Below are 12,695 nucleotides of genomic sequence, written 5' to 3' on the forward strand. Positions count from 1 at the left end.
TATGTATAGAAAGAGTGGTTCTATCATCTGCCGCTCTTCAGCCTTTGCCTGGACGTTGTAAGACTGGCTAGTTAGTATTCCATCACGTGAATGTATCTTTTCACTAGTGCATCCCCCACTAGTGCATCCCCCACTAGTGCATCCCCCACTTGTGAACCTCAGTTAGTTCCCATTGGCCGGCAGGAATGTCGCCGAAAACAACCTTGCACTTTGCATCTCTGAACCATACAGGTGCTATTAGTTCTAAGGTGATGTTCTGAAACCTTCTGTTAAATATCCATTGAGGAGCTTTGACGTGCTAGGCACCAGGTCAGACTCAGATCATTTTGGCTTCCCCCTGCTAATTACCTCTAAGTGGATATATATTTAAATCACCCCCTTTTCTGTCTTACCAAAACTTCTCACATTTTGGTATAAAGCCCCAGGCTTCCTTCCCCTCCTTAATATAAAAAGTAATTGTTTAATAAATAATGGAGGAAGCGAGGAAGACACTGTGGATAGATTTCATAGAAACCCCAGAATCTAGGATCTCAGTTCCCTGCTCTTTAAGGTCTCAGATCCACCCACCCCCACCCACCCCGATTCCTTAAATAAATAAGTATAAATAAGCCACACAGGTGATTCCCCCCTCACCCAGGTCTCCTGGAAATGTATCTAGCTGGGTGTCGGCTTGTGTGGGGTGTGGCATGCCCCTGATGATCAGCCCCCCCACCCCCGCTCCAAGTAACAAAATAAATAAATAAATAAAAATGTGGCTTTAAAAGATGATATCGGTGGTGGCTTTCAGTCTTGAGTCACAGCCGAGTCTTGAGCAACAGCAGACCTCGCACAGCCCAGTCCAAGGTCAGGTGCAAGCCTCCTAAGATGGCATGAGCAGCTCTGATGCTTCCCCAGGCTGAAGCAGGAGGGCCCAAGGGGACCGTAGGTTGGTCTGGGGTTGCCTGGGGCAAAGCCAAGCGAGATGTCTGTCAAAGGGGGAGAATCAAGGTTAGCAAAAGGCAAGGGGTTTTGGCCTAAGATCTCTTCAGGGTCTGGGGTTCAGAGAACTGAAGCTGGATTGGATGCAATGGTTCACATCTGTAATTACAGCACTCCAGAGGTAGAGGTTCAAGGCTACGTAGAAAAAGCAGTTTGGGTTACAAGAAACCCTGCTCGTTAAAAAAAGAAAAAGAAAAAGAAAAAAAGGCAGAACATGATCAATTGAGGAAGATGACCATGTTGATTTCTGCCTCCAGGCTTACACACACACACACACACCAAGGTTACTGTCCTAAAGGCCAAGTCGTTAGGGGCTAGGGAATGAGGGCTGTGATCCTGGTGCTTGCCAGGTCTCCTCAAGTTCTCAAGAGAGGTCAGGGCTAGAGTTTCAGAGCTTGAGTCTAGAGGCTGTGTCTAAGGCCTGGGCTAGGAGCAAGAATTTGAAATCTGGGACTGGAGAGATGGCTCAGAGGTTAAGGGCACTGGCTGCCCTTCCGAGGTCCTGAGTTCAAGTCTCAGCAACCACAGGGTGGCTCAAACCATCTGTAATAAGATCTGGCTCGTAGGCATACATGAAGACAGAATGTTGTCTACATAATAAATAAATATTAAAAATGAAAAAAAAGAATTTGAGATCTATGGGTCTTTGCAGTCGGCACTAAAGTTTGAAGTCTTCATGAGGTTTTAAAATTTAGAGTTTGATATTTTTTAACCTCATAATATTTGAAATGAGACATAGGACTGGGGTATTTATTTTGAGACAAGATTTCATATAGCCCAGCTGGCCTAAACTCTAACAGCCGAGCATGACCTTGAACTTTCAGTCTTCTGCTGTCACCTCCCAAATAACGGGAGTACCATCAGGTGCTGCCTCCCATACCTGGATTTGGTTTTTTGAGACAGGGTTTTGCTATGTAGCCATAGCTAGCCTGGAATTCACTAAGTAGACCAGGCTGGCCTGAAACTTGTGACAGTCCCCTATGTCTTGCCTGTGGGTGCTCAGCTAGGGGCTAGACTTGAGGTTTTGGCATCGTAGAGTGAGTCTCAAGACTGGTTGAGTCAGGATCCTGAATCTTAGGGGCCGGGACTGGGCCCTTGAGATATGAGACTCTCGGTGCTGGGATCTGAGATTCAGGAATCAAAGGTTTACAGTTTTAGACATCTTAGGGCCTAATTCTCATCCAAAAAAATTGGATTCAAAGGACTCAGGGTAGGTTTCATGGGCCTCAGGTCCTGGGATTCAGGGTTTAGGGTCTAGACTTTCAGACAGGTTGTCAGGTTTGGGGGGTTCACATTACAATGGGCAGAGATTTGGGGAACACAGATCATGGACTGTGACAGTTTGGAGCCTTGGGGGTCAGTTAAGAATTGTTCTGAAGGATTCTGGGGGGTCTTGGGACCTCAAGGCTTCATGGTTATGGGATCATGGGTGTCTCATTTTCAGGGATCCGATGTGGGGGAGAGCTGGGTTTTCAAAGTCAGTCTGGGATCCTGAAGTGTTGAGAATCAAATCTCAGACCACTGTTTCTTGGGGGTCAGAGGTTTCAAAATGGAGGCAAAGGGTCACAGAGTTAAAGCATTACCAAGAGCTGTAGACGGCGAAGTAGCCGGTCCAGCCGGGCTTGCAGGGCACCCAGCTCTGGCTCCAGAATCTTCAGGGACGGACCACCTGCTCTGCGCAGCCACTGTACATGCCGGAGGTAGGACATCAAATCTACTCGAAGCCTTGTCAGCACACCTGGAAGCTGAGGACCAGGGATGAAAATTAGGGAAGAGCTGGCACATGGTCCCCTCTGCCACCAGTCATTCAGTCCTCCCTGCCAAGCAGTTCTCACCTGCAAAGATCCCAGTGTCCCAGCGCTCATGGCCAAGGTAGGTAGGGAGTCCAGATTGTGGTCTCCGTCCGCTGGGAATTTGTCTCTCTGGTGAGAAAGAAATCTGTGAGGGGAACCCCAGGCTCTCCTGGTCTTCGGGTGCCCAAGAGAGAAAGAAGTGACTCTCATTCTTAACAAGCCCCAGCCCTGTCCCTCCAGTAACCTACCATCTGTGCCGCTAGTTTGCCGAGTGTCTGCCAGAAGGGATCGGTCAGGAGGACAGCGCTGTCCAGATCCGCACGAGGGTCTGAAGAGACTCGAGGAGAGCCAGATGGTGGCCCAGGGGCAATGGCTCTATCTGGCCAGAGGCTCAGCACCATCAGGACCAGGTGACAAACACCTGAGTACAGAAAAAGGGAGAAATCGGGCCCAACTCTGGGTCTGAGGGAGTGAAGTGGGGTCTAGATTCCTTCCTCTAAGGAAGAAGGGCTAGAATACAGAACCTGGGTCTGAGTGAGGTAGGCTGGGGTCCAGAATTTTGGTTTTGAAGGAGCAAGACTGAGGTTTGGACTTTACAGTTTGTAGAGGAGGGATGGAGCCTGGATTCTGGGTCTGAGGGAGAAAGGCTGGGACCCAGAAAACTTTAAATAAGGAGGTATGGGGTCTGGACTGTTAAGGACTGAGGGAGGAAGGCTGGAGCCTGAACTCCAGGTTCCGAGGGAGGAGAACTGAGGTTTGGATTCCCGGGTCTGAGGGAGGAGGGTTGGAGCCTGAACGCCTGGATCTGAGGGAGGAGGACCTGGAGGTCTTGAGTCTCAGGGTGGGGTGCCCCGGGGCAGGTCGCAAAGCCCGAGCCCGGGCGGGCTTCCCTCTCCCTCCCTAGCTCTGGCTGCCCCGCCCGTCGGAGCAGACGCGGCCCGGGGCGGGTAGACGGGCCGGGCGTCTCCCGTCCGCCCCCGGACGCCGGAATCTGGGCCCCGGGGCGGGGCATGAGGGGGGAGCACAGGCCAGAACCTGCCCCCTCCCCTGCCCAGGGAGCCTGAGCCGGCCTGGGAACAGGGGAAAGAGCCAGAGACTGGAGCTGACATCCGAACACACCGATTCCTCTCCAGGGAGGCGCCCCGGACTCCCTCCCATACGTCCACAAAGGTGGCTGCGGAAGGCTGGGCCGCTGAGTCGGGGAGGACCTGGGCGCACCTGGGCTGAGAGGCGCTCAGGGACGCAGGCAGCTGGAGACCCGGCTGGCCGCATTGGGGCTCAGGGGCTAGGGACAGCTCCTTTGCCGGCTGCCCATCCCCCAGCTGCTCCGCCCACCTCCGAGCCAGACAGCCAATCAGAGCCCCCCGGGCCTCCAAGCTCCTGTATCACACCCCCAGCCCGCCCCCTTGGTCCCCTCTGGCTGTAGCCAGTCCTTAGCAGCCCCTACTTGGCCAGCTGTCTGTCGGTGCAGCCGTCCCCGGCCGGTGCGCATCTGTCTGGCTCTTTAAGCTCTCTGTCCACACCCCTCTCTCGTCTGCCTCCCCTGCCTGGTCCCTGTCCTCTGGGGCTTGCTGTCATCATCTGGGACTTTCTGCCTCAGTTTCCCTCCCAGAGCTTCGCAGTTGGAGTTCATGGTTGTCTCTGTCCCTCGCTTCCCGCTGTCTCCCCGAGATACCCGGACCCTTCAGTATCATCTCCCAGGATCTGACCCTGATAGTGTCTGTCTGTATCTTCTCTCTTTTACTTGCGTTTTATCTATGTCTCTCTCTGTCCATCTCTTCTCTCAAACTCCCACTTTTCTGACTATTCCTTCTCGCTCCATCTGACTCCCCATGACTCCTCTCTTCTGCCGTCTGTCCCTACTTTGCTTCCCACCCTCCCCACCCCCCTCAATCCTTTCCTCCTTCCCCCCCACCCTGTCCCCTCACCCCATGAACTGGAACCAACTTACAGTTCATGTCCCCACAGGCCAGAGGTTCCCCAGGGCAGGGGGCAGGGAGCCGGGGGGGCCTTTAACCCTTCCCTGTCCGCTGCCGGGGGATCCCTGGGGGTCAGCTGGGCCTCGGCCTGGGGAGGGGAGGTATGTGAGTGTGAGCAGCAAGGGCCAGGCAGTGAGGGAGTGTGTACGCCTGGGGGGTTATATAGGGGGCCGGGGCGGGCGGGCGGGGGGCAGGCAGCAGGGGAGGGCGGCCTGACACATCCTGACTCACCCTCCCTCCTGCCTTTTCCATTCAGACTAGCCGGCTGCCTAGCAGGGCTCACACCGCCTTGCTCGGAGGAGGGCACGGAAGGAAAAGTTGGAAAAGTTGAAAAGTGAAGGGGGGGTGGTCTGAGAGGGGCCGGTGAGGTCATTGGCGTCCCCTCCCTCCACCTCCACGGGCTGGGATACACACACAAGGCTCAAGAGCTCCATGGAGCCTGGGCTGTGGGTGGGGGTCTGGATGGACCCGCACTAGCCCTTCTGGAGAGATGGGGAGACAGGAGGAGAGGCCAGTCAGGGGCCTGGGGAGATGGGGATGAGAGAGAACGTCTAAGTGACAAGGAGGGATGAAAACACTGGGACTGAGGTAGCGACTCCGAAACAGAGGGCGACTGACAGATCCCCAGAGGTGGGGACCGTAGGACATAGAGGTCCGCAGTCTCTGACATGCAGACACGGGGAAACTGAGGCACTGAGGGGTGTGGCTCAGTTGGCAGAGTGCTTGCTTAGCATGCACAAAGGCCTTGCTTGGTTTTACTCCCAGCACTGGTTGTGATGGCACACACTTGTGGTCTCAACACTTGGGAGGTAGAGGCAGGATGTTCAGGAGTTCAAGGTCATCTGTAGCTATATAGTGAGCCTGAAGTCATCCTGGGCTACCTGAGACCCTATTTTTAAAAAGAACCAGAGGGGAAGAGGGACATGGCCCTGGAGAGAAGAAGCCGGCTACAGAAGAATGTACAAAGCCTATGGAGATAGCAAACCGGGGTGACCAAAGATGGGGGTCACCTGAGAGACAGAAGTCAGATGATATACTGAGGAGACAAGATGGGAGGGCCAAAAGAAAGAGGCATGGAGGTCCTCCACAGAGGTCTCTGGCCGGGTTGCCACACCACCAACTCCCCCCCCCACCGCCTCAATTCTCTCATCTGTAGATGGGGCTGAGGAGATGGCCAGTGGGTAAAAGTGTCTGGTGCACAACCCTTAGGACCGAGACGTGTATCTGCAGCACCAGCACCGTGACTGCGCAGGTGGAGACGGCAGGCTCCCTGGGGCTTGCTGTCTTCCAGCCTAGCTCCCAGTTCAGTGGGAGACCCTCTCTCCAGGGCATAAAGTTGAGAGTTGAACAGGGCACCCACTGTCCCCCCCACCCTGCCCAGCCTCTGTGCACTTGCACACAGGTACAACTACCCACCCCCACATATACACACACACCTTCCTATCGCTAATGCCACCGTGAGAGTGATGTGCAGTGACTACCAGGGAACCATTGCTGGTCTCAGGGTTACAGTTATCAGTCTTCCAGGGACACGGGGAGCCCCTGGGAAAGATGGGAAAGAAGCGAGTGGGCAGGTACCTGAAACAAAGACAAAGCCACATCCAGAGAAGGGGGGGCATGATATTTGTCTATCCAGGTAGGAGTAGAGCATGCCAGACTGCAGCAATGCCCACACGACCATGTTCAATGGATGACTGACTACCATTGGCTCAGAATTCACAACTCATGCCCATCTCCAGAAGCCTCCTCCTCAGGAGGCTAATGCGATGGCTCTGAGCACAGGTCAGTGACTTTGACTTCAAAAAAAATAAAAATCTCTGTGCAGACCACCCATGCCTGTCCTTTGGAACTAATGCATCGGCTGGAGATTGGGGGTGGGGGGAAGCTGGCTCTGGGACTGACTGGCAGCCAAAGGCTTCCCCTCCCCACATTCTACCACTGGGGGGGGGAGAACTGCTCAGACCCCCCAGGAGGTGAGGTCACAGCCCCCCATGGTGGGACATGACCTCATCGCCTCAGGTAAGAGCTCTTTCTCTCCCTTTCATGGTCTGTCACACCACCCCTTTGAGGGGCCCCCCAGGGGCCCTCCTCAGCCCCTGCTTCCTGCTGGGACCCAGGCTTCTGACCACTGGGTCTCCACCCCTCAGGGGGCCTGTTTCCGGCTGAGTCAGCGTGGGGGGCCCAAGGCTGCGTCAGTGAGGGGAGAGCTGACGTAGCCCCCCCCTCACACCATGTGGGCTAGCCAAGGTGACTCAGGCCACCAGCCTGGGGAATGGACTGGCCTGAGGGGATAGGGGACTGGGCTTGCAGCCAGACCTGGACCAATACCAGGGACGGCAAATGCCCATCCCTTCCCCCAACTGAGATTCAAGAACTCATACCATCACCTCTCCATCTCCCCTCTTCCTCAAACTCTGGGCACACACCCCAGCCTTTTCCCTCAGGCCCAGGGTTCCAGGGGTTTAACCCTCCTGAGAGGGTTAAGCTCAAACACAAGGTACAAACCCTGTCCCTCCCTTAGATCCAGGGCTCCAGACCCCAGCCCTCCTCCATCAGACCCAGGGTCATAGGTACCCAAGCCTCCTCCCCCAGACCCAGACTGCAAACCCTAGCTAGCTCTCTTCTCTCAGACCCAGGGCTCTAGCCCAGTCCTCCTCCATCAGACCCGGTGTACAGATCCTAACCCTCCTCCCTCAGATACAGTGTACAGACCCCAGCTCTCCTCCATCAGACCCAGTATACAGATCCTAACCCTCCTCCATCAGACCCAGGAGCACAGACCCCAGCCTCCTCCTTCAGACCCAGAGAACAGACCCCAGCCCTCTTCCATCAGATCCAGTGTACAGGCCCCAGCCTTCTCCATCAGATCCAGTGTACAGACCCTAGCCCTCCTCCATCAGATCCACTGTATAGACCAGCCTTCTCCATCAGATCCAGTGTACAGACCCCAGCCTCTTCCATCAGATCCAGTGTACAGACCCCAGCCCTCCTCCATCAGATCCAGTGTACAGACCCCAACCCTCATCCCTCAGACTCAGGGTACTAAATCCTCATTTTTATATAAGTGGAAGAAAACTGTGATGTCCAACAATTGGGGGACCTCCATGTCTGAGGAAGTTCATGGGTCTGGGTCGTGGGCTGGGGCTAGTTTTTAGTCCTGCCTCACTCTTCACTCTGAGGGTTGTGGAGAAAGACTCATCGTCCCCAGGGTGACCACAAAGGACAGAGTGGACTTGGGACTCCTGGGTCTTCCTTTGGTGAGGGTAGGAATAGCAAATCTCTGGAAATAAGACAAAGACAGAGACAGACGGGATGGGAGACTCTGGGAATCCCCCCAGATGACGGAAGGTAGCAGAGACAAATAAACACAAACAGAATCTCAAAGTCCCGTGACAAGAAGATACAAGGAAAGATGAGAGCTGGGGAGACCAGCTTGAGTACTCAAAAACAAAGAGAGGCGGAGGGCAGAAGGCCTCGGATGGTCCCTAGGATGTGGGGGTCCAGCCACGGGCGTCTTGATGTTGTGCTCACCCCTGGGTGAGCTGGTGCTGGCTGGGTGTGATGTCAGCACATCCCAGGCTGTGTGTGTCCGTCTGTCTGTCCCTGGGGGGTCCTGTCTGGCCTCTGGGGGGTGACGGGGCAGGTCAGCCACAGAGGCAGCCCAAACCTGTCATTAGTGGTGAGGGCCTTGACGGTGCCCCCCCCCAATCCCAATCCGCAGTCCAGCGCCAAGCAGCCCCACCCCCACCCCCTCCTTGATCCCTGAGGAATCCAGGGAATTGGGAAGTGGGTCCAGATGGTGTTGACACAGGAAACGGTCAGCAGCTGCCCGGCCTCAGCCCCACAACCCCTCTGACCCCCACCCCCATACCCCCTGCCGAGCCCCCTCGGACCTGTGTCATCTCTGACGGAGTCAGCCTAGGGCCCACTCAGCACCCTCTAGGATGTTTACTGACGGCCCTGGGGATGAAAGGGACACAGCCTTCTCCTAGGCTTCTTGGGAAACAGGATCTGAACTCAGACCCCTCCCTCCCACAGAACGGACAACAGCCCTCTTCCCTCAGATCTGGAGTCCAGGAGGCCCTAGACTTAGAATCAAGGGTCCAGACCCTAACTCCTCCCTCAGACTTTGGGAACCCTCCTTGAAATCCTGGCGTCTAGGATCTAGCCTCCTCCCCTACTTAGACTCAGGGGTTCATATCTGAGCTTCAGGACTCCAAGACCTAGCTCTCCCTGCTCAGACCCACTTAGGGTCCTATACCCACTTCTCCCTCAGATAAAGATCAGGACCTAGTCCTACCTTCCTACTTAGCCCCAGGGACCCAGACTCCAGCTTTGCTTCTTCCCTTCAATCCATGGTTCCCATCACCAGCTCTCCCATTTCCTCAGACCCAAAGGTTCAATTCCCCAGACCTCACCACTACCCCAGACCCGGGGTCCCATCTCCCAGCCCTCCTCCCTCCCTCATAGCAGGGGTCCATGCCCCAGACACTCCAGAAGTCCAGGGCCAATTGCAGACATCTGTCAGGAACTGAAGTCCCCTTCTCACTATGCCAAGTGGATATTGACTCAGGTGAACTAGGAACCATAGAGACACTGCCTCCCGTCTGGTTTCCTGTAAGCCTGGTTCCTCGGCAAACTTGAATAGACCAAACACAAAGAAAACAACCTGAGATGCTCTGATTTGTACTCCCTCATGGGGAACTGAGTCTCTGTGGGGACCTGGAACTTTTGGCATGAGACACCATCACAACCACTAACAGTGTCCACATCTCAAGCTCAGCTGGGCCAGGCATGGTCAGTCCTGTCCCTGGCATGTGAGGCCTGGTGCAGCCTGAGATGAGACTCCCGGGCCACCTCCACCAGCCCGCACTATCCCTTCCTCCTCCTGATTTGGTTGCTGGGGAACCTTCTCTAACAATGGGGCTCAATGAGACCTGAATGTCTTAGGGCCATTTTTCCTGGTTGCTAACGCGGCCCTAGCAATGAGGCTTTCTGAACTTGGACCAGAGGCTACCCCTTTGGACACTGGGTTAGGAAAGAAAGGAATTCTGCAGCTCAGAGATCTCTCCCGTCCCAGATCTGTATCCTGTCAGGTACCCCCATGGGAAAAGAAGAGATATCTCCAGACCCAGGCTTGGTCCTGGTTTCTCGTTCCTTGTCCTTTGCTAAGAAGGCTTTAAATCTGAAATCGCCCATGCCCACCCCCTCTTCTCCATAGAATGCTAAGAAGGGAAACTACTTCCTAAACAGAAATGATGAGTCCAGGGCACTCCTCCTTGTGAACCCCTTGCTAAGGGAACTCCCTGGTAACAGAACTAAGAATTCTGGGGCTGAGGTTTTGGGGCGGGGCCAAGTTGTTGCTAGGGTGATGTCCTTCAAGGTTTCTCTCCATAGGGGACCCAGAGGTCTGGGGAGGTAACATGGTGGGGTCTGGGATCCCAGCTTTGTGCCTTCTCCTGCTGATGCTGGGCTCAGTAGGTGAGGGTACTGATAAGGACGTTAGGGGGCTGTGGACAGGGCCACCTTGGCTGCCATACAATTTCCCAACATCACCCCTTTTCTCCCACAGATGCGAATGGAATCCAGGGATTTTTCTATCCATGGAGTAAGCAGGAGACAAAATCCTGGGGCTCAAGGGAGGGGACCCCAAATTAAGACTGCAGGGTCTGAGGGAGAAAGGCTGGGTGCGGACTTCCGGGTCTAGGAACATAGCCTCTGGGTCTCAAGGAGGGCTGAAGCCTTGGCTTTAGGTCTACGGAGGAAAAGTGGAGCCTGATCCCTAGATCTGGAGGGAAGACTAAGGCTTAGACCCCTCAAATCAGAAGAGGTCCGGGAACTCAACCCTGGGTATAGAGAGGGGTGCTAAGGCCTGGACCTCTAGATCTGAGGTAGACGATCAAGGGACTCAACCCCTAAGTCTGAAGGTGATGAAGAGCCTGTAAACTCTGATTATAAAGGAAGAGGGCTAGAGCTTTGATTCCTGTGTCTGAAGGAGGACTGGGGCCTAGAACCCTGGGTCTGAGGTCTGAGTAAGGAGAGCTGGGTCTTGACTCCCAGGTTTGAGGGAGGGCTGTGGTACAGACCCTCTCAAGGAAGGGGTCTGGGGTCTGGAGTCCAGGTCTGAGGGAGGAGGAATGGAGCATGAACCCCTAGGTCTGAGGAAGGAGGCATGGGTCTGGACTTGTGGGTCCTTATATAGAATAGTGTCCAAAACACAGCACCCCAGCCCCACAGCCTGGCCTTGGCACCCTTGTGTCTGTAGCCTTCAGGGCCAGTTCTGTTACTGTCTATTGTGGTGGCCCTCAGGTTGTGAGGGAGAGTGTGGTGACCGAGAGAGCTGTGGGGGTCAGGCCGCCATTGAGAACCCCAACCTCTGCCTTCGTCTGCGATGCTGCTACCGGGATGGTGTGTGCTATCATCAACGTCCGGACGGTGAGTGGCCTGGTCCAAAACTGGATGATTGAGAGGGTGAGGGGTACAACCACTGGACCCTTGGACCTTCCTCCTTCCCTTTTCCTAGAAATATGCGCAGGAAGCACAATGTGGGCGCTGGCTGGACCTGCGGAAGCCTGCTCTTCCTGATTACCAGTATCTGCCTCTTCTGGTGAGTGCAATGGGCAAGGCCGCAGGCTTGGCTTCCCACACAAGGTGCAGGCAGTTCTGGCTGAAATATGCTCTCCCCACCAGGTGGGCCAAGCGCCAAGACATGCTGCACCTGCCACACTTTCTCCTGGGGAAATGCGACCTGTCAAGAACAGTCTCCCTGCTGTCTAAGGACCGACCATCGGTCAGCAAGAAGTCAACCACAGCTGGCACACCTATCTCAGTGCCCATGGAGGTGCTCGAACAGTCAGGAGGAGGCACCGAACCGGAAGCTACAGAAGCCGCGGAGGATACAGAGGGAGATGATGATTAGGGGCAGCCCTATAGGACCCCTCAATACAGATATGGCATATAAATGTGTGTCTTGTTTTGAGATCCATGGGGAGCAGGTGGCTTTATGAGAACCCTGCACCATATGGATTTTGAGAAAGCTTATGGGGTAAGGGACTGAGCGGGCACACTGGGTTGTTATGATTGGGGGCCATGAATTAAGTGTATGTGAGGGTCTGGTTTGAGTGAGTTCTGGGGACAGGTAGCGTGTGTCTGAATTGTAGAAGGGGACCAGAAGTCATTCTGGGTGAGGGAGCTTGTGGTGAGCTTCAATGAAGTGAGCTTGCAATAGGACAACTTGGGGTATTAGGAACATACATATCCATGGGGAAGTGTCCTAGGTTGTCCTGTTTCAGGGAGCACTAAGCCCCTGCTCTCACACCTCTCCTGTCCCGTAGCACCAATGCCTGAGTGGGTACAGAACAGTATGGGCTTGGTGCTGGAGACAGGCTCAATGGTTAAGAGCTCTGACGGTACTTCCAGGGGACCTGAGTTCAATCCCCAGCAACCCACATAACAGCTCACAACTGTCCATAAGTCCAGTTCCAGGAGACTCGACACCCGTGGCAAAACACCAATGCACATTTAAAAAAGAAGAAGAAGAGTATGGGCACCATCCAGCAAGGACTTCGGCTGCCCTGGAGTCCCCACTGGCCAAGTCTTTTCTTAGAAGTGTGTTGTCTGCATTCAGACTCAGCCTGCCAATTAGCTCTCTCTCCTAGTCTTGGAGGCATCCTGCATCAATGCTAGCCTCGATAAGGACCACCCTCCTGCAGTAAATAGCTTGCAAGTATTCCCCTGTTTCTGTTCTTAGAAGGAACTATGCTAATGGATGTCTGGCCTGGATGCATGGGTCTGCACTAGAGATCCTCTCACCTCCCCAGTGCCCCTAGTGGAGGGCCAGTGAGAAGTCTAGGGCATCCTAGATAAAAGGTGTCTTGGCCTGGCAGGAAGTGTATATCACTCTCCTTCACCAGTTCAGGCCCTTAACCAGATAGGCAAACAGTGC

At 54.6% G+C, this 12,695-nt stretch overlaps 2 protein-coding genes across 2 annotated transcripts; one reads left to right on the forward strand and one right to left on the reverse strand.

The window, feature by feature from the left end:
* Window positions 1-663: 663 nt before the first annotated feature.
* Window positions 664-4,729, reverse strand: Il11 (interleukin 11). The gene is made up of 5 exons (XM_038340764.1): window positions 4,723-4,729; window positions 3,020-3,192; window positions 2,814-2,900; window positions 2,562-2,723; window positions 664-965 (listed from the first exon to the last, which is right to left on the reverse strand). The coding sequence occupies exons 1-5, from the start codon at window positions 4,727-4,729 to the stop codon at window positions 795-797; spliced, it is 600 nt and encodes a 199-aa protein (XP_038196692.1). The 3' UTR covers window positions 664-794.
* Window positions 4,730-10,173: 5,444 nt separating this feature from the next.
* On the forward strand, window positions 10,174-11,669 carry Tmem190 (transmembrane protein 190). Its single transcript, XM_038340892.1, has 5 exons — window positions 10,174-10,231; window positions 10,323-10,358; window positions 11,060-11,189; window positions 11,274-11,357; window positions 11,441-11,669. The coding sequence occupies exons 1-5, from the start codon at window positions 10,174-10,176 to the stop codon at window positions 11,667-11,669; spliced, it is 537 nt and encodes a 178-aa protein (XP_038196820.1).
* Window positions 11,670-12,695: the final 1,026 nt, after the last annotated feature.

The sequence above is a fragment of the Arvicola amphibius genome, chromosome 8 (assembly GCF_903992535.2).
Source record: "Arvicola amphibius chromosome 8, mArvAmp1.2, whole genome shotgun sequence".
Lineage (NCBI taxonomy): Eukaryota > Metazoa > Chordata > Mammalia > Rodentia > Cricetidae > Arvicola > Arvicola amphibius.